Below are 21,734 nucleotides of genomic sequence, written 5' to 3'. Positions count from 1 at the left end.
ATATAACATGTACAGAGGGCAACAATGTGTGTCTGCTCAAATCAGGTATGGCTATGCAGTAGTGATCCAATTCTAGAGCCACTAATGAAAAAAAAAACTCTTCTGATGTAGCACAATCACATTACACAGCACTATGAGCAGACTTACAACCAGAGCAACTATGATTCTTGCTGTAGTTTGCTCATCCTTCTTTCCTTCCCTCATCCCTATATGCCATAGTCCAAATGCTGCTGGTAACTAATAAACAGCAAGAAGTTCTTCTGACTCCTCTGTCAGGGGTCATAAAAGATCCCCGTATCCTTCCCAACATCCCCACCCATTCCCCATCTTTATGAGTGTGTGTGTGTGTCATCTGCCGTCGAGTCGCCTGTACTTTCCCATCATTTATTACTCATTTCAGTAGTTCAGATTAACATACGTGGAATTTTTTTTTCAAAAAGACCCTTGGAAACAACAGCCAATATATACAAGATTATATAGCAGGTGACTGTTGTAGCCTATAATTTAGGGTGGTTGTGCTTTAAACTATTATTAACAGCTCCATTCACATAAGAATAATGAAGGCTTAATTTGAGCAGTCTGCATAATCTAAACTGAATGTTCCAGTTTAGCAGAGCCTACTTCAAGCTGCAGTAACTAGAGCTTAAATTCCCAGGCCAATTTCCAATTTCAGCCTCAGAACATGCCATCTGGAATGAAAAAGAAGGTTTCTGAGCATGTGCCTGCTTCCACATAACTGGAGCAGGAGTGCTGAAGGTTCCAGCATATTTCCCAGAGTAGCGTAAACACTGATGTTCCTTCTTTTACAAAGCTGCTGCCATTTCTGAGCATCAGTTGACCAAAGCAAGAGTTGTAAAATGTTGGCTCTCTCAGAAGTATCTTTTTAAATTTAAAACTAGCATTTGTGTAGCATTTCAGTGTTCTAAGCACTTCACATATAAAATTATTGCAGCAGTCTTTGCAATACCCCTGTAAAGTAGACCAGTATTATCATCTCCGTATTTCCGATGAGGGACTGTGAGAGGATTGCCTAAGGCTGGCAAGTGAATTTGTGGCAGACATGAGATTCAAACTGCCAACCTCCCAGGTTGCAGAACAATTGCTTCCCCTTTCTGGCACACCAGCTACATTACAGCTGAAGAGGGGAAAGCCAGAAGAGATCTGAAAAGATGTACAAGAGAAATGCTGCAATAATTTAGAGAAAGACCAATATACAGAAGACATTCAAGATGTGCAGCTATTTTTCCCGTGCAGTTACTTTCCTGTGCGATTTATTATATAAACGATTGCAACTGCCCATCACTTATACTGCTAATTAGCTCACAGATTGTTCTGAAAGTCTCCTTTGTATTTCCTAGAATACTTTGAGAGGCTCCCCTCCTTTCCACCCACCACTCTTACCCAGCAGTCCTTAAGAAAAATCAAAAGAAAATGGTCCCCCAAGCAGTGGTTAGAGCACTAATCCAAATACTGATTAGTGTAGATGAGTAAAGGAATTTGTTCATGGTATTTTTTGCAAGGATATAAGAATGACAGTAAAGAGCATATAATCAAGCTGCCATGGAGGGCTGCAGCAAATCTCTTATTGACATTACTACATTTCACCCATCTTCCACCAAGCCCATGCAAAAACTAGTTCAAAGTTGATGGCATTAACAGCCATGCATTGCTAGGAACTCTCATAAATATACCTTCCTTGCTTGGATCTGACAACTCTCTTCCACTACAAGTGGCGCATTACTCTAGTGATATCGCCCCCACCATGGAGCCCCCTACAAAGATTCATCTTTAATGGAACTGAGAGGTAGGATCCAACTAACTCTGTGGACATTCAGCTCTGCAATCCTGGCCCACTCCAGAAATATCTCATCCTTGTTTCTATTTGCACCACTTTCTTAGTTCTTCTGGAACATGGCAAGGTAGTCTAATTTGAGGGAAGGAGAGCCTAAGAAGTAAGTATTTGACAATTCAGTACCTATAAAAACAGGGACTATGATTTTAAGATGCTTGTCAGAAAGACATTGCTAAGTGTCTTAAGCTCCATTTGGGTAGTAAACAAATTGAGGGTTTTTTTACTACTTACCTGGGATAAGTGTTCAAAAGGATGGATTTTAGCCTCCTTTTTGCAGGTGCAATAAGTACCTGTATATTTTGATACATAAAATGAACAGCCAAGGTAAATTAAATGTGTTCCAATTCTGTTTGCACTCAAATATAATGTACAGGTATATTAAAAAATGAGTGTACATTTTACAGATGCAAACTGTACCTGCAAGAAGGAAATGGCTTTTTAAAGGTAGGTATTTCTTATTGAATTTGGTCTGTGTGATCTGCTATGTTTCTGCTTTCTAAAGAAAAACAGTATTACTTTTGTTGTTAACAGAGCTGTTATCAGGAGTGAGCAGGAGCATGAACATCACTCCCATTCCGCAGTCACTTCATTGACTACCTATCAGTTGCCATGCTCAGTTCATGGCCTTGGTCTGGCATACCTGCGGGACCGCCTCCCTCCCCATGTTCCTCCACGGCAGCTTCGCTCATCTGAACAGGGTCTCCCGCAGATGCCAGCCTGCACACGGGTGAAATCAACAGCAGCTCGTACATGGGCTTTCTCTGTGGTGCCCCCTACCCTGTGGAACGGCCTGCCTAATGAAGTCAGGAGAGCTCCCACTCTTGGGGCTTTCCACAAACGAAGCAAAACTGAATTATTCAAAAAGGCTTTTTACTCAGATAGGACTGTATTGTAGGGAGGGGGGTCTCAGATGCTTTGCTAATGAGTTAGTTGCTTACATATTATCCGTTGCTTTAAATATGTACTCCTATAAGCTATCATGTTGTCTAATGTCAGTCCTAGAACTGATTACGTTTTGTTTCAGCATTTCTTCAATTCTGTATTGGATCCTTGCTAATGTTATGTCTTTGTAAATTTGTATTTATTTACCCCATGGCGTTGTTTATGGAAATGCCCTTGATCTTGTATGGACATGTTCTTGATACTAATTGTACTAATCTCACACTATGTAATCCACCTTGAGTCTCAGTGAGAAAGGCGGACTATAAATGACATAAATAAATGAATGAATGAATAAGGCTGGTATTTATCTTAGAATCTGTTTCCACTCTTCTTAGGACATCTCTTTACATGACTCAACTCTGAGAGCAACAATTTCTGGTTCACAAGGGGAGGTAAACAATTCTCTGAAGCTCTACCTACATTACAAACTTCATCAGTTTTATATCAATTAAAGAGACGTGGCTTCTCCCAAACAAACCTGGGAAGTGTAGTTCAGCAAGCTGCATAATCCTAACAGATACGTCTACTGCCTCCTCAAAGAACTGCAGAATCCAAACTTCCTAGGGGAGTGTTATAGCAATTTAAGCCTACAGTGGGGCTACTGGAAGTACCACGCACCAAGCAAATGATTCTCAAATATTCCTGTGACGTTGAGAAAGCTGCTGCTGGTTCTTCCCCCACTGCAGCACTCACACATTCAGTTGTAAAAAATAAAGCCAAACAGGATTATTCTAATCCTGGTTTTCACATGTACTCCCTTGAATGTATGGACTAAGCAAGTGCAGGGGGAGTTAAGTGGTGTCGTAAAACACTAACAAATATATACATCACCTACAAAAGTACAATAATCTATTATAATCTCTGCTATGACTTATACAGAACTTTTAGAACTCCAGAAGCTTGCATATGACAGAGGCTGGACTTGACGAAGTGGAAGGAATCTCATACCCAGAAATTGCTGCTAGCTTTTGGTGTGCCTGACAGGCAGTCTCACATCCTTTGGTTCGAGTCCTTTGCATTTCAGCACGTAGAGATGGACAAGTGACTGACACATCCCCAATGGAAATGACCAACTCACGGTACAGAGCCACCTGCGTGTTGAAATCCTGGACGAGCTGGGAGGGAAAGAAAGATTATTTAGCAACATGATGTATTTTCACTGCAGTATAAAGTAAGGAAGTCTTTCTAAAATTGCTGCTCCGACAACTCTGTACACCCTTGGATACTGAACCAGGCAAGGATCAAGCCATGATGTCATAAACAGTAAAGCATGCTGTGAGAGATGCTCTTTGTACAACCAAAGTGTTCATTTCCAGTTGGGAGAAGAAAAAAAATCCACAACCTCTAATTCTTTGAAAGCGTTCTTAAATCTTAAAAGCAGGCATAAAACAACAGCTTTTCTACTCCCGGAAGTGAGAGATTATTTTATCATGAAAGACGATAACGTTTCCAGAAATAGTTTCCTCCCTTTCCCCACTGATTTGCAATTTGCTACCCATCTAGGGAATGGAATGTGCCATTCATTTCTGCAATGGAGATTCTGCCAGGTTTTTTTTTTGCTATTGTTATTCCTTCTGCCTCAAATACAGTTTCTACTAGACTAAAAAATCTGGCCTTGCTAACTGAGAAGATATATGGAAGGGGGGGAGAACCCTCCCTTCAACCAGCTATTTGGCTTGTGTAAAATAAAACAACAAACAAACAGATACACCCCTCCGCTGAATTACTTGGAAACAACACCTTACTTGACAACCTATATGCACATTTCTGGAAAAATCCATACAAGCACAGTGCCATCAAGATAACTATTATGTTGTTCAACTTCACTATACTGCTGCTTAGCTTTTAAAAAATTATTATTATGTAGAAACAAGTGAATGTGCAGTACAGAATAACATTAGTGGCTTGTTCCAATATGTCTCCTTGAGGAAGAATGGACAGTATAAATTTGCCAAATTTCCCCAGCATTTAACCTTAAAACTATTGTAAAAGAGACAAACTACATCCCTTCTGACAGTGCAATCCTATGCAGAGTTACTCCAGTCTAAGTCCACTGAAGTCAATGGGCTTAGACTGGAGTAACTCTCCACAGGATTCTACTGTAAGTGTACCAGGATAATATGGGTCATGTAACATACTAGTCCCTTAAACCTAGTTCTCACAGTTGTATGTTGCTAAATATTGGGCCATGATGTTAAATTCTAGGATCAAAAAAGTTTTGTTTCTATGATATAAACCACTGTTGCTATTAGCACTTGATGCAAATAGAGCGCTTATTTTCTATCAAATGTTGGTTCCAAATGACAAAGAATTAATACAAAATGGGAATATCTACCTAATATATTCAGGCCTTAATGGTATTACTCTGAGAAAGTACTGAGAGTGAAAATGAGCCTTCCACAGAGGTCATTTTCAGTTCTCAAAACCCTTTAGTCTAAACTCTAAACAGAGAGGGGAAAGGTTTATTTAACAGAACAAGCGAGCCAAAATCTGGCAACACATATCCACAGAAGTGTTTTTGTAGGGCTTGCAAGGCGTTACTAGAACTTCATGAACCACAGCTTATGTTTATGAAAGAAGTTAAGATTTAAGCACTTTTGGTTATAGAAATAAGTTTGAAAATGTAAAGATTAAAAATTGCTAGGATTTAAACAGAAAGGATGAGGGAAAGGGGGTGTACTGCTTTCTACTGCTTTTTCCTCTAAATCCAGATATCTTTGAAAGGTTTTTCAGACTGAGGGGAAGGATTTCAAAAGAATACATCAGTTTGTAGAACAATCCCCACCAACTGACACCAGAGAGGATCACAAAAACTATGTGCCAATTATGTGACGGGTCTTAAATTAGCCCCTTGCTACTGGTTTCCACTCCAAGCCCAGTGTATTAGAACTAAACATTAACAGCAGGGCCACAAGAACCAGTCAAACTTTCATCTCTAAGTACTTAAACAAAATATAGGTATGGGAACGACTGCGTTACTTAAAATATGATACCTGGCCCAGGTTACATTCATATATACAGGTACTGTCTATACACATCATGGATCAAGGTACGAATACTAAATCCAAATTTTAAAACTTTCACTTCTTCTGTGCTTACCTTTATCACTTTAGAGAAACTAAAAGCTCAGCCTAAAAGTATAGTAACAATTTATGAAGTACTCATTTTCTGATTTATGCCAGAGTATGTTTGGGGGAGCGGGTATGTTTGTACAGTTATTTTTAACTACAGACAATAAAATGGGAAGGATGCAAGGCCTAGAACTGCCAGATTCCAAAACAATACATACATACATAGACTGGGCAAGTTAAAAATCAAGAGCGGGATTTTTCCTATAAAAGGAGATCTAACACAGCATGTTTCTAAAACTGCCCTAATTTTTGATGTAGGTGTTAAAAATGCCTTAATTATGACTGCAGTTTTGCCATAATCTATTGAGATGGTCAATTTTGGTATGATCAAAACAAAGCAACAAGAACTGCTATTCTAAGATAGCAGCAGTTAGGAAATTCAATTAGCAAGCTTTCAAAGCAAGCAAATTCACTAGAATCCAGATTTTGGGATCATCACAGACACCTATAGCAGATTCATTACTGGTCCTGTGACTACAACCAGGCATGCGGGACTGACAATATTGAGCAAAATAAAAGGGCCAGAGTTCATTTGTGTGTTGGATTCTTCAGTAGTTGTGGTGGAATGGCATCTTCCTCCAGTAGTCTCTACCTTGACTCGTTTTCTTTATTAAGCCACTACAACGTGGTGTGTGTTGGGGTTGAATTTTACCTGCACACGGGCAGTTACAGGTGTTAGTTCTGGATTTCTGAAGCATAGTTCCTCTGGCTCTAGCCTATTTTGCCTCTCCACCGAAACCTAGAAGCTCTCTACTCCCTAACCACAACTCTTGCTCTCAAACCTACGTCCTCCTTCCTATGACACCATCATCACACATTTTTGTAAATTTGGGCCACAGTCCAAAAATAGAAAGATCTTTGCACTTCCTAGAGACTCCCTCGCCTCCCCCCCCCAGCTCCTTCCACCATGATATTCAATTCTTGTCTTTAAGCCACTGAGGCTGGAGCAAAAAAACAGGGGGGGGGGGGTTTCAACTCAAATTGCAGACTGCAGTTTTTAAAATAGTGCAATTGCACGTGATTGGAATAGTCAACGCGGGGGAGGGAGAAAAATAGGAAAAATAGGAGTGGCCCCTACTGCAAACAACAAAAATGCGCTCAAAAAGCATGGGGGGGGGGAAGCGCGGCTGCTGGTTACGCACCATCTTGCAGTCATCCAGGGCTCTCTGGGGCTTGTAGGCGCCCTCCGAGGTGCTGCCTCGGCGCTCACCGTCCCTGCCGTGCAGCGGCGTCTTGCTGATCTGGAAGATGGAGCCCGTGGACCTGGGGCGCTTTTTGCGCCCATTCGGTGCAGAACTCATTCATACGCATCCACCAAGCAGAAGCTGCTGCTACGCTCAGCCCAGCCGGGGCGGGCAAAGGTTTGGTGTTGTTCCTCCCCACCACGCCAGCCACCACCAGCGGCGGCGGCGGCAGCCCCGCGTCCAGGAGCCCAGCAAGGGACCCAGAATCTCCGTCCCGATCGCGCCCCTCACAGGCGCCCGCGCTGCTGACGCTCCCGAGAGCCCGTCGCTTGCCGAGGAGCCGGGGAAGCGAGCGCCCTGCCTTGCGGCATCGTCGCCTCACAGCAGCCAGGCAGGGGCCAGGGATGCCGAGCAACTTCTTCCCCTCAGTGGCACCGGCAGCGGGAGCAGCATTGCAATCCCTGGAGCCGAGAGCTCATGGCTGGCACGCCGAGCCCGCCCGCCTGTCTCCTCCTCCTCCTCTCGACAGCGCTTCCCGGGCAGGCGGAATCCAACGGCGCTCCTGGCGACGCCGCGCTTCCATTCAGAAGGGAGGCGGAGGGGAGAGGCAGCCTCTTTTCAAGCCCGCGGGAGCCGCTCCTCCGCGCAGACCGCCGGCCCCTGCCTTCCCCCCTCCCGCCGGGCCGCTGCGGAACAGAACGGGAGCGGACGCCTGGGCGCGTGTGCGCCTACGAGCCGGCGCCGGCCACGCGCAGGCGCGCGCCTCGGGCTGGGGACTCGTTTTCCCAGGGCTCCGGTCCTTCGCCGGGAGGGGGCTCTCCGGAGGCTCCCTTGGCAGACGCGCCCTCTGGGAGCCCTGCGCGGGAGGAGGCTGCAGGGGGCCTCTGGCAACTGGCCGGAGCGGCTGATTGGAAACTTATCGCCCCAAGAGAGTAGACAGGGATCCCGGATTGCCCACCCCTAAAAATGGACTGTGCGAATCCTAAAGGCGGTGAATGAATTTGGGCAGCATAGACGCCATCCCTGAGACTGAACTGTATTCTGGCACTCTCACCCTTGATTTCACATTACCTGTGGCAGAGGCACACAGTTCGGTCAAGCAAGGCCATCCAGACCAGGGGGAGCCACAAGCAACGAATAGGTGCTTTAAAGAAAGACACAACAGACTGGTCAAGATTACTCATGTAATGGAATCAGCTCACTCCTTTCCAAGGAAGACCGACACACCAGGTTTTCTTTCCCAACCTACTAATCCAAAAATGGATACTCAGAGCATGGATGGCACTCTCCCTAGTGCTGGGCAAGCTGCTGTCCGGGGGTGGGTTTTGACATCTGGGCATCCCAGGTGAAAAATTACAATGATGCTCTTTCCCACCTACTTCTGTGCACAGACCTTTCAGGCAGCCCTCTGCAAATACCGTGGAATGATTCAGCACTGACAACACACAAGATTTTTGATATACATCATGCATGCATCGTTTTCTCTCCTGCAAAATGTTTAAACAATCTTTTCCACACCCCAAAATAGGGCCTGTTATAATAGTTTATTATGGCAAATTCAGCGCTACTACCACAGAAGAGTAGAATTCAGAGTAAAATGTCAATAACTAGCAACAACACATAGTAAATAAATGAAATTCATCACCACAAAATTGGGTTATGACCAATAGTTTCAATGGCTTTGAAAAAGATTAGGGAAATCCACACATATTCATGGCTAGGATAGCTCCATGGAACCTCCATGGGAAGATGCAGACAAGAAATAAAGGGAGGCTGTTGCTTCTATGCCTTGCCCATGAATACCCAGATGCCTGTGGCTGGTTGGATACTGCCAGAAGCAGAATACTGAATGGTCTTAGAGAGAGCTTGGTCTGATCCAGTCAGGCAGTTCTGATGTTCTTATGTGCTGTCATCCATTTATTATTTGTTTATTTAATTCAATTTGTATTCCGCCCTTCCCACAGCCTGCAGGCTCAGGGCTTATCACATACATCTAAAACACACAATAATAATTTACATTAGATACATTTAAAATCACTTAAAACAATATCATGTTTTAAGTGATTTTAAATGAGACAATATTGTTAATGCAAGTGAACCTATCATGAGGCAATACTGTTAATGCAAGTGAACCTATCACAGAGAGAGAAATGCTAGAATAAAGTGACTCTCCAGTCGGATTTGAGGAATCTATTGATCTTTGCCTGATGAACAACTCTGCTCCCACCAAAAGAAAAGCCCCCCCCCATATGGTGGTTGGGGTCAGCCCTGATTGCTGGTGTACTTCTGTAAACACTGCCATGCACAATTGGCATTTTAACTATGACTATACTAATAAATGCAATAATCTTGGCCTATTCTTTGGTTTTGATGTATTTAGTAACTTAATAAAAGTATTACATGACGTTTGCTTTTGGATCATCCCTTTTATAGGAATAAAACTGTTGCCAGAAGGCAAATTTTTTTCTGAGCCAAACTACATGATACAATTTCTATCATCAGCTACAGGGAATAGCATTTGAAAAATCTGTGGGGACCCAGCTGTGCTTGAGACTGCAGTGTGGTGCAGGAGGAGCTCCTATTCTGCCCAGTCCCATTTTTCCGAGCCAAAATGGCTGCAGGGAGGAGTTTTTTGCCCCATTTTTGGAGCTGTGTGTGCAGTCCACACCACAGTTGCAAGCCAAACTGGGCCCCTGAAGACTTTTTTTAAATGTCTGGCTGTGGGAGAAGCAAATCGGGTCCCAGATCTGGACCCAGACCCAACTAGTTAGAAATCATATATAGCTGGGCCGTCAGTTCCTGCCATTTGTTCTGTAATCCTCAGTAATCTTTCAGATAAACCAGATGTGTGAAAATATATAGGGCCAGGCTAGCATTTCGAAACACCCAGAATTTGGGTTGCTAATATGAATTTTCTGGCATGGCTCCTGTGCTTTTATCTGCTGTGCATCAGACAAATAAGCAGTGAAACTTTTTGTTGGAAGCAATGGGAAAAGGTTCGCCTTCCACATTTCTTCCTGTCATGCAGCTATTAAAGCCTGTTAAGCTGCTGGAACTTTGCCAGAAAAATTGACAGCCTACTCAGAAGAGTCAGGAACAAAGGAGAAATCAATGTGTATCGTAAAGATATTAAGATGTGGTTTCTCTGATAGGAAACTAATGTTTCAATTGAAACTATAAAAAAGAAAAAGGAAATGGGGTGTGGGGGGAGATACTTACTGGTGCTCTGGTGTCCTTAAAGGATTTTCATATACAGACACATCTTTTTGGTTTGTCCAACTAATTATGTTAAAAATTATTACTCTTATTTTGTTCTATATGTAAACTACAGTACGTATCACGCATTTCTGTCTCTCCCTTATTCTCTTTGGCTACATTCAGACATCACAAACAAACCTCAGCTTGTGGTGAGAACAAGCAAGGAAATCCTGTGGCTTGGCACCTCTTCACACTCTTGTGTGGAGAGAAAATTGAAGACTTCCTGATTCTATCTGACAATATTGAGTAAAAATGACAAATTGTCAGTTGTTGTCTCACCTACAAACTAGGATTCTGGACAACAGTTTAATCCTGGTGTCAAATCCTAGTTTATAGGGAATTGATCTGAATTTTGTGACAAAATACAATTAAATAGAAGCAAGAAGTCTTTCAATTTCCCAGCCAAGTATCAAGAGGGGTGAGTGGAGGTCAGTGACCATTCTTGCATACTCATCACAACCAAGCTGAGATTTGTTGTGACATCTAAATACATTGCATTGCGTTTAGTTTCTATATTTCTTTGTAAAATCCAACAAAAATCCTTTAAAAATACTTGCTGGCTGTCTCTACTATTTCATTCACAGTCTGCTGTATTTTTGCATCAGCAGTGACTTTCTACAGATAACAGTATATAGCTATAGTTTACCACAAACTTTCCAAACATATCTACTTACAATGGTGAAGTGTTCCTTTCAAAACAAATCCTCTAAATGTCTGTCCACAGATGGAGAAAACTGAAGCCATCTGGAATTTCAGAAATATCTTGTCGAGGAGAAAGCACATTGGAATTGCAAATTTTTGTCTCATGATATGAGTACTTCTAATGATAATAGCAAAAATCATTTTGCCCCATCCAGACCCATCCAACCTTGACACATACAGCACAGATATCTCTGTGCAAACCCAGGCAACTAAATGAAGGTCTCGTGTTCACTAGGAATTATTATGATAAATTCACTCATGGTCATACAATTTCTGTCATATGTATACCGATTTCAGTGTTGAAATTGTCTACCAATCACAAACTTGCAATATAGATTTTTGCTGAAGGAAAATAATAGAGACAGTAATAGGTTGGTGTTCATCACCTGGGGTTCATTAGTTTCTTCATGAAATGCTGACGAGCGCTTTGGGAACATGGGTTCCTTTTGTAGTAACTTTAAAAAAGTAATGTGTTGTATACTACTCTTAAGTTTTTGGAACAGGGTGGCAAACTCAGGGCTCTAAATCTAAATTTAAAATATTTAAAATGTACGGTCACTAAGCTTCTTCAAGAATTTTAAGAGAATACAAGGCACAAAAGCATCATTTCAGAACTTTGCTGATTAATGAAAGAAAAGTCCTGCACACGAGAAATTATTGGTCCAAAAACATACCCTGCAGACTTTTCTTACCCGAAATATAAATTTCAAGAGTGTGCGTGTGTGTCATCTGATGCCATGATGTTGCGTCACAGAGACAAAAATGTCAACATCATGTAACACAAGTCCCAACCCTTGAGTCTGAGAAACAAATACTAGATCATGACTCTCTGTACCGTTTTAACAGCAGGCTGGTAGGGGGAAAAACCCCACAGGGTAGTAGTGATACAATTTGGTCAGACTCTGGGAAATGGGACTGCTGATTCAGGAAATCAGATGATGCCATGTACCCATAATACTATCATTTCTTCTTGTTAATTTCTAAATGGTTGCAGAAGCTGGTTTCCGCAATTTGCTGTGCACGTTATTAAAATAATACTTAATTCATATTAACACCTTTAGAATGTTCAAAGCACTTCACATACATTAACTCAGTAATTCTTGCAACCCTTTAATATCTTACAAGGTTCATCTTAACATTGCAGATAGATATCTAAACAAGGCTGAAGGCAACCTAGAGAGAACTGCAGAGGAGAGACATTTGAACCAGAATATCCAAGCTTTAAGCTCATCCTTTTAACAACTCCAGATCCATTCAGCCAAACCCCAGAAATCCCTGCTACACGCTCCTTGATTTTCAAGTACCTGATTATTTATGTATTTATTTAGATAATAATATCCCACTTTTTTCTCAGGGGGGAACCGGCTTACAACATCATTCTCCCCTCCTCCATTTTATCCTCGCAACAACAAACCCTGTGAAGTATGTTAGGCTGAGAAAGAGCAGTTGGCATAAAGTTACCCAGCAAGATTCCATGGTAAAGTGGGGATTTGGTCCTGAATTTTCTAGAATACAGTTTGATGCTCTAACCACTACACCACACTGGCTCTTCCTGTTTACCTAAGGACTTCACACCCAGCATTCACCTTCTTGGCCTTCCTCTGCCCATGGTGCCATTTAACTGCCCAAATCATAGAAATGATTCCTGAGAACAATTGTGTCTCCTCAACTATTGCAGACTTTGAAGTCTGGCATGCAGTCAAAATATGAAATAAAGTAGATGCACAGAAGCTCAAGTAGAATTAATTACAAACCTGTTAATTCCTGCAAGAACAGAAACAGGTGATAGCTATCAATAACTGTTTTCTGCAGACTAAACCAAGTATTGGGAAATCAATTGTATCCTACTTTACAAAAGTCTAAAAAGAGGGGAGAACAATGTGCCAGCCTCCATTGTACTCACTCTACTCACTCACTCTGCAACTCTGCTTCTGGGCTGCAGAGAAGAAACCCAGTTGCTACCACTGCCTATACCCTCCACAGCCTTCACCATCCCCACTGCTGCTTCCGTCTGTTGCTCTCCTTCAGTGGCAACAGAAACAGGCAGCTACAGTGGAACCCATGCATAGATACGCATTTTCTTCAGCTGTGGAGTGTGAAACAATACATAAGGAAATAGATCTTTGTGAGATACTTTAGTGCACGTGTGGATATATTCACATGCCAATGTATAGAGTGGTAGAGATCTGGAACAGCCATCCCACAATGTGGCATCATAGTGTGCAGATGTACATTTTCTATAGAACATGTATGCTACATGATCGCAATAGAAGAGCTGCCGTTTCAAATAGCTTTTCGTATTTCAGATCCAGCAGTTGACCTGGTTGATGAAATCCTATCCAACTAGCAACAATAATACACGAATAGTATTTATGCTACTGTTTCTCTAGAAGGAAGAGGCAGATTGTACCTTCAGTTTGCCAATAGCAAAAAGTTCATGGTAAGTTTTTGAAATTAAGACACCTTACGTTTAAGAAGAAAAGAGGCAAATTTGTTGCAGGTCTTGGGACTTGACACTAGGAATTGATGCCGTGCTTGCTTGGGGGTTGGAGAGATCGTCAAAGGGGAAACGGCAGCTCTATTTTTCTCCGTTTGTCCTTGAATACAATGCCAAATCTGTTACAGGGAAGCCTATCATATCAGGGATGGGCCTCCCATTTTTTGTAACAGCTTGCTCTGTATGGAACCTCACATGCACACAGGGTGTATATATATGCTCACATATGTTGATCCTATGAAGCCCATTCCAGTTCAGTTCCAGGTCATGCCAGGTTAGCCTGAGCCTAAGGAAGAAAAACTTCTACCACTTCTCATTCCTAGGAATTAATGGCTTAATTGGATACACAACCAGGGTTTTACAACTGGTTGTGTATCCAATTTTGGCAAGTTGCAAGCAAGGGGTCATTTGACAAAGAATTTAGGCTTTGGTAAATCTACTGAGGCCCTGAGTATGAGGAAATTGGAGATGGTTTTATTGAGAGGAATAATTCACATGAAGTCAAGCAGCAGCAGTAAAAAACGCAAGGTCTAAATTGGGGATTATTAGAAAAAGGACTGATCAGCCTATATTATAATGTCCCAGAGTAGATCTATGGTGTGGCCTCATTTGGAATACTGTGTGCAGTTCTGGTCACCTTATCTCAAAAAAGACATTGCAGAGCTGGAAGAAGTACAGAAGAGGGCATGTGACCCTGGGGGGGACAGCATGGACAGACAGAACTTTTTCTCTCTCTCCCAACAAAACTCAAGTGCATGCAATGAAGTTGATGGCAGTAGATTCAGGAGAGTTAAAAGGAAATACTTCTTTACACAATGAGTGATTAAAATGTGAAGTTTATTGCTAGAGGATGAAGTGATGGCCACAGGAACAGCCACCTTTACAAGGGAATTAGATTCCTGGAGGATAAGTCTATGTTAGCTAAAGGGAACCTCCACACTCAGAGATTGTAAACCTCTGAATACCAGTGCCAAAAGGCAATATCCGGGGAAGACCTTGGCCTCTAGAGTAACTTCTTGGCCACTGTGTGATGCAGGATGTTGGACTAAATGGACCACTGGTCTGATAAAACTTTTGACTAACGTCTCCCACAAAAGGCTTATGAGCACCTTTAACAGTAATGGGATGGGAGCCCAAGTAATTTCATGGATTAATAACTCATTAGACAATGGGAAGGAAAAGTATGTGTAAATGGAGAGCTCTCGTAACAGATGAAAAAAAGCGTAACTCCAGAAATATTAGGGCAACTGTTCCTAAGTCTTCTGGAAAGGATTAGCCAAATTTGCTAAGGACACCAAATGGCTGGAATGGTGAAAAACAGAGTGGACTGTGAAAACATCCAAGAGGATCTCTCCAAACTGGATAAACCATGTGACAAATATTAGGTGGAATCAATTAAACATGTTTTGCTTCACTGTTGTTTTTATCATGAAATATGTTCGAAAATATCTTCCCTTTGCTTAGGAAAGTCCCTAGTTGCCCTGACGATAACATTTTCAGGTTGTTTCTGGAGTGTTAACCCCCAGTTCAGTTTGTTGTGCAAATTTTTTTGCAACAGCCTGTAAAATCCACAATGAAAATATGCACACGGAACCTAAATTTTAGAATTTCTTTTTAAAAGCTATATTTTTGTACAATGGATATTTTGGTCAAACTTTCTGTATTCAGTATTGTTCAGATTTGTGCTGATTTTTGACCGAATAAATTGATATTTTTTAAAAACAAAGTGGATTGTGAAAACATTCAAGAGGATCTTTCCAAACTGGATGAATGAATAACAATGTGACAAATATTAGATTCGATGTAAGTAGATGTAATATGATGCATATGGTGGAGGTGGGGGTGGGGGTGGGGGTGGGGTGGGGATCCTAACTGACCAGGAAAGACATCTTGGCATCATAGTAAAATAGTAGAATAATAATAATATTATTTTTTTTAAAAGATTTTTTTATTTTTTTTATTAGCTACATTGACTAACAATACAGAGGGGAAGAAGGGGGGGCAGGGAAAGGAAAGAAAAAAAACCAGCAACATATAACAACACTACACTACACATAATGCTTTCCCTTCATACTGCCATTATTAAAGAATTAAAACTTTGTATGATATTGATGGAGTGGTTGACCTTGCAAAATACAAATTACAATTCAAATTAAGTCTTCCTCCCCCCCCGGGCCTCGGACGCAATTCTCTCTGAGCAACTGCAGTGCTCGTTCCCTCTCCCTCCCCCCCTTCAGACTTCGCCTTTTCTTCTTGTTTGGTGTCTTGCTGAAATTCTTGATTTTTGTCCTCAAAATCCCTTAGTTGATCTTCTGATGTTATCTTGTAAGCTTGATCTTTGTAACTGAACCAGATACCTTCCGGAAATAGCCATTTGTACTTTATTCCACGTTCCCTCAGAAGAGCTGCGAGCTTTTTATACTTAAATCTTCTTTTCCGAACTAAAAATGGGACGTCCTTCAGTATCTTGACTTTATTACCCAGAAAGTCCAGGTCCGCATTGTATGAGTTGTATAGGATAGTGTCTCGGATCCTTTTAGATGAAAAATTGATGATGATCTCGCGAGGCAGCTGACGCTTCGTTGCATATTTTGAAGAAGCCCGACGGACTTCCAAAATGGCACTTTTTACCTCTTCTTTAGTTGCCCTCGCGGGTGTCGCCAATAGTTCCGAGGCCATACCCCATAAATCCTCATTTTCCTCCTCTTTCACGTTCTGGAGACGCAAAATTGTCTGTGTTCGTTCCACTTGTAGCCCGATCAGCTGTTTCTCCACCAGCTTTAACTCTTTATTCGTTGCCCTCACGAGTGACGCATTTTCCCGGGCAGACTTCTCTGCCCCCCCCGCTGCTTCCTTAATGGTTTTCACTTCGCTCTCAATTAAGCCCACCCTTTGATCTGTTTCATTCAGCTTGTCAACAAAGGGCTTTATGGCTTCGATAACCGACCTCTTCACCAAGTCTTCGAGCGACTCTCCTTTCCCCTGCAGGGCAGCCGAGATTGACTTGCCCAAAGTGGGACTCTGCTTTTTCGCTGCCATTTTAGGGGGGGGGGGACCGCCAACCAAATTCTAAAACTCAGCGAGGGGGAAGAACGAGCCTTCTTAGCTTCAGATCCCACCACTCCTTCGCGTGCGCTTGTAATAACAGAAGGGATTCGCTTACTTACAGGCTTCCGCCTAGTTCTGCTCTTTGCCGTTTTCCATGGCCCGGCAGCACTCAAGGTGCCGCGCACGTCTGCCGGCCTCCATAGGGACAAACGGGCAATTTACCCCCCGCATCGATTTCAGGGGGCTCTTCCTGCCGCGTCTCGGACCCTGCCTCCCTCACTGGGAGTCCTGGGGGCTAATCTTCGCAGATCAGCCGCCTGGTCAGGCTGCTCGGGCGCTTCCTCCCGGACCTGCGGAGAGGAGCGTCCGACATGGCCGAGAAAACGAAACCGAATCCGAATAATAATAATATTTGATAATAATAATAACCTTTGACTCAGAGCAGTTTACAAATTATGTTATTATTATCCTCACAACAATCACCCTGTGAGGTGGGTGGGGCTGAGAGAGCTGTGACTGACCCAAGGTCACCCAGCTGGCTTCAAGTGGAAGAGTGGGGAATCAAACCCAGTTCTCCAGATTAGAGTCCCGGCACTCTCAACCACTACACCAAACTGGATCTCTACAGTTTTGAGTGCCCCATCTCAAAAAGGACATTGCAGAACTGGGAACTGCAGGGTAGCATCTTGTCCCCCATGCTATTTAATATATACATGAAACTGCTGGGAAAGGTTGTCTGGGGATTTGGATGAGGTGTCACCAATATGTGGATGATACCCAGCTCTGTTTCTCCTTAACTGCTAAGGCAAGTGGATCTATAGAAGTCCTGAATAGGTGCCTGAAGATGGTAATAGGATGAGGGCCAATAAACTGAAGATCAGTTCAGACAATATTGAGGTACTGCTGGTCAATGGAGAAGCTGACCGGGGACTGCAGAATCAGCTTGTCCTGGAGGGACAGGTATGTATCCTGGTGATGCACTGGATCCTGACCTATGGTTTATTTATTTAAAACATTCTTATGTCGCCTTTCCATTCAAATGAGGTCCCCATGAAAACATTTCGATGTTAAAACAACATTTAAAATAATATATAAAATAATTCAATAAAAACATATCAACAAACGCACAACAGTTGGAAGCTCTGGTCTCCTCTGTGACATGTACCTCCTTTTGTTAGCTCCAGCTGGCTCACCAGCTATGACCATTCTGCCCCTCAAGATCTGCTCTCTGTACCCCCACCTTCAGAGGTGAAGTGGGTAGTGAGACAGGGCATTTTCTGTGGTGGCACCTTTCCTCTGAAATGCCCACCCCTTTGAGATCTGCCTGGCACCTATGTTACTTTCTTTTGAGGCTCTAATGCCAAAACAAACCTTTTTTACCCAGGCTTTTAATTAGGGGTTTTCTCTTACCAGCTTTTTAATGGTTCGGTTCTGTTGTACGGATAACTTTTGTGCTGTTTTTATATGGTGACATTTTAATTGTAAGCCGTTTCAAATAGGATGCTGAAGAGGTGATATAGACTAAATAAATAAGGTGCAGAAAAGGACACAAAAATTATTAAGAGGTTCTTTGGGGCTTTTCAGTTTAGAAAAAAGATGAGTGGTGGAATTGATAATTTTTTAATAAAATTATGCATGCTACAGAGAACACGAATACTAGAAATACTACCATTCAGGTGCATCCAACCAATTTGATTTACGATGGACAACTGTTTTGTTTGGCATACCTCCAATAACTGTTATTGTCCCTCTTTCCTAGTGTTGATGTTATATATATTCATGTTTTTATTTAATTATTTTATATATACTTTACTTTAAATGCTGATTTAATGTTGGAATATTTTAGTCTTGGGGGCCCTATTTAGGTAGAAAGGTGGCATAGAAAGGTTTTAAATAAAATAAATAAAAAATTAATCTGGTATAGCAGTTAGTGCATCAGATTAGGATCTGAAAGACCCAGGTTCAAATCATTGCTCATTCAACCAGCTCACTGGGTGACTTTAAACATATCATACTCTCTCAGCGTAACCAACCTCACAGGGTTGTTGTGAGCATAAAATGGGGAAGGCTGAACCATGGCCCTGACGTCCCAGAAGGAAGAGTGGGTAGACCCACAAACAAAAGAGGGTACTCTTCACAGGACAGATAATTAACTTGTGGAACTTGCTGCCGTGGGAAATGGTAATGGCTACTAGCTTACATGGCTTTAAAATGAGATCAGACAAACTCATGAAAGATACATCTATCAATAGCTATTCACCACAATAACCTGTTTGGAGGCAACATATACAGTTCTGGGGGCAGCAGTGGAGGAGGGATGTTTGGTCTCTGTGCCCCTGCTATTGGTCTACAATGGCATATAGTTGCCTACTGTAGAAAACAGGGTGTTGATCTGGTAAGACTTTCCTAATTTCTTATGTCCAACTTACCAAAGGTATATATGGTCATTGAGCATGAGCATGCTCAATGCAAAGCCTCCAGGAAAAGCTATCAGAATGGAAAATTATTGTATTGGGTGAGATATTTTCACAGATATGCACAAAAGAATATATGTAATACCTTTAAAATGGATATAGTTATAAAGGTATAAACTGCAACTAAAGGATTCAAACTCCTGCACATTAACATCTGTTAATGGGTTGCCCAGTCATTTATAGAATTTGGTAATTGCAGTTATGGTGTTTTCTCTCATATAATCAGGTGACTGATGCTTTACTATTTCAGAGTCAGTAATAGTTCCAGACATGGGTAATAATAATCCCAGCTGACCTGTGAGAACTGCAGCAGAGAGGGCACATGCTGCTGCAGCTCTGAATACACAGTGCCCATTGCACAAACTTGTACACATATTGTCACACGAGTATATAGGCCAAAGTATATAAAGTTATGTGCGTGTATGCTGAATTGTGTTGCACCCTTCTATCTTCTTGGTAGAACAGAACTGCACACAAAAACCAATAGTATCCACTGGACTAAAGGGGCTGCAGTACCTGAGACTAATGCCATATATGCACCTGCAGATTGTTCCATGACCTGCATACTTGCCCTGGAATCTCCCAGCAGCAACCATACGGGATTATTTAGTGCATCACACAGACAACAAAAATGAAGGGAGAGCAGGGAAAGCCCTGCAGCTGTTCGTTGCCTCATAATTGCCAAGGTTCCTCCTGTTAACTTCCAAACTTTTATTCATGTAAAATATTTTCTTGAAAGAAAGAGGTTTATGCAAAATTTGCCTTAAAATTTCTGTATACTTCCTTGTACTTTATTATCTGTTTAGCGTAAGTTTTAAGCTGTGAAAATGAACATTAAAAAAAATTCTTGCCTCCTTTCTGTTTCCTTGATAGCTTTTCAAAGGCTAAGCTACTTGCGGCAAGAATTCATGTGGAAAAATACCTTCCTTTGATGAAAGCAAAGAAAGATCCTTCTCTGGCTTCCTTGTGATCAAAGCTGCAGTATAGATTTCTGTTAACAATGCAATCAATATATATCACTTAAGCTTGCGTAGTTTCCTTTAAACCAACTGCTAATACAGTTGGCAAAAGGTAAAAGGGTAAAGGTAGTCCCCTGGGCTAGCACCGAGTCATTACTGACCCATGGGGGGACATCGCATCACAGCGTTTTCTTGGCAGACTTTTTACAGGGTGGTTTGCCATTGCCTTCCCCAGTCTCCTACACTTTACCCCCAGGAAACTGGGTACTCATTTTACCGACCTCGGAAGGATGGAAGGCTGAGTCAACCTTGAGCCGGCTACCTGAACCCAGCTTCCGACGGGATCGAATTCAGGTCATGAGCAGAGCTTGGGCAGCAGTACTGCAGCTTACCACTCTGCACCACGGGCTCTTTAATATTGATGTAAGGACGTCTTAATCCATCACTAGTGTTAGTATAGCAGAATCCTTTGACTGCTGTAACACATGAATGTTCTGGGAGTAACTATACCCATGAAGTCTAGGAGCCAAAACACACGTTAAGAAAAACCTAGGTTCAGCACGTGTTCTCTTACCTCAAGGTTTGCTGGGATCTGTAGGCGTCCTGGAAGCTTAAAGTTTAGCATTTACAGAGCAGCAAAAAGGGAAAGGGAAATACAGGCGCCTGTATTTTAAGCTTTAAGCTTCCAGGACGCCTTTAAGCTTCCAGGACGCTTACAGATCCTTTAAGCTTCCAGGACTTTAAGCTTCCAGGACCCCTACAGATCTTTAAGCTTCCAGGACGCCTACTTTAAGCTTCCAGGACTCCTACAGATCCCTGCAAACCTTGAGGTAAGAGAACACGTGCTGAACCTAGGTTTTTCTTAACGTGTGTTTTGGCTCTAGGTTGCCATGTCCCGCTTGGGAACCAGCAGGACACTTACCCCCAAGGATGGCCCACAGCATCGACATGCTGACATCACTTTCCAAGCTGCAAGAAATGATGTCAGCACACTGCTGGGATGTTGTGGCATTTCTCAAAAAAACGGCAGAGCATTGCATCAGTTTAAACCAGAAGTGACACCAGTATGCCAGTGCAACACTGGCACACCAGGCCTTTCCCACTCCCTCCCCAGTTTGTCCCATCTGTGCCAGGAGCATTGAAGGGGCTAGCCAGGAGGCCTGGAGCGAAGTCCCATCCCATCTCATTTTTATTTATTTAATTTATACCCCACTTTTCTCCCCAATGGGAATGTAAAGTGGCTTACACAATTCTCCTCTCCTCCATTTTATCATCACAACAACCCTATGGGATAGGTTAGGCTGAGAGTATGCGACTGGCCCAAGGACACCCCGCAAGTTTTTTATGGCAAATTACAGATTTGATCCTGGATCTCCCCTATCCTACTCTGACACTCTAATCACTATGCCACATGCAGCCTGGCTCTATTTCCCCCATGCTATGCTAATACTGTGCGTCTGGAGAGTGTAGCAGGAGAAAGAAGAAGGACCCAAAAAGCATGAGGACAGACTAGTTTGGGGCAAAGTTCAGTCTTCCTATCACAGGGAAGATCCAATATGCTGGATGGTAAATTAAATAAATAAGTAAATAAATAAATAAACGTATAAGACACTTATTACTTGTTATTTCAGTATCAGTTTTCAGAGCTGTAGATATTTTACAAGTTGTGAGCTGATATTTATTCACA

The 21,734-nt window shown here is 42.3% G+C and overlaps 1 protein-coding gene across 2 annotated transcripts in view; it reads right to left on the bottom strand.

Annotated features, from left to right (window-relative positions):
* The window catches only part of RGS7BP (regulator of G protein signaling 7 binding protein), a 61,466-nt gene extending 53,653 nt beyond the window's left edge, over positions 1–7,813 (bottom strand). For both annotated transcript variants that reach the window (XM_054987048.1, XM_054987049.1), the window contains exons 1-2: positions 7,068–7,813; positions 3,743–3,909 (exon numbers count right to left, since the gene is read on the bottom strand). In XM_054987048.1, coding sequence (XP_054843023.1) covers positions 3,743–3,909; positions 7,068–7,226 — 326 coding nt within the window. In that variant the 5' untranslated portion in view covers positions 7,227–7,813. The remainder of the gene's footprint in view (positions 1–3,742; positions 3,910–7,067) is intronic.
* Positions 7,814–21,734: the final 13,921 nt, after the last annotated feature.

This window comes from Eublepharis macularius, chromosome 8 (assembly GCF_028583425.1).
Source record: "Eublepharis macularius isolate TG4126 chromosome 8, MPM_Emac_v1.0, whole genome shotgun sequence".
Classification (NCBI taxonomy): Eukaryota; Metazoa; Chordata; class Lepidosauria; order Squamata; family Eublepharidae; genus Eublepharis; species Eublepharis macularius.
This window is presented reverse-complemented; position numbering and strand designations above follow the sequence as displayed.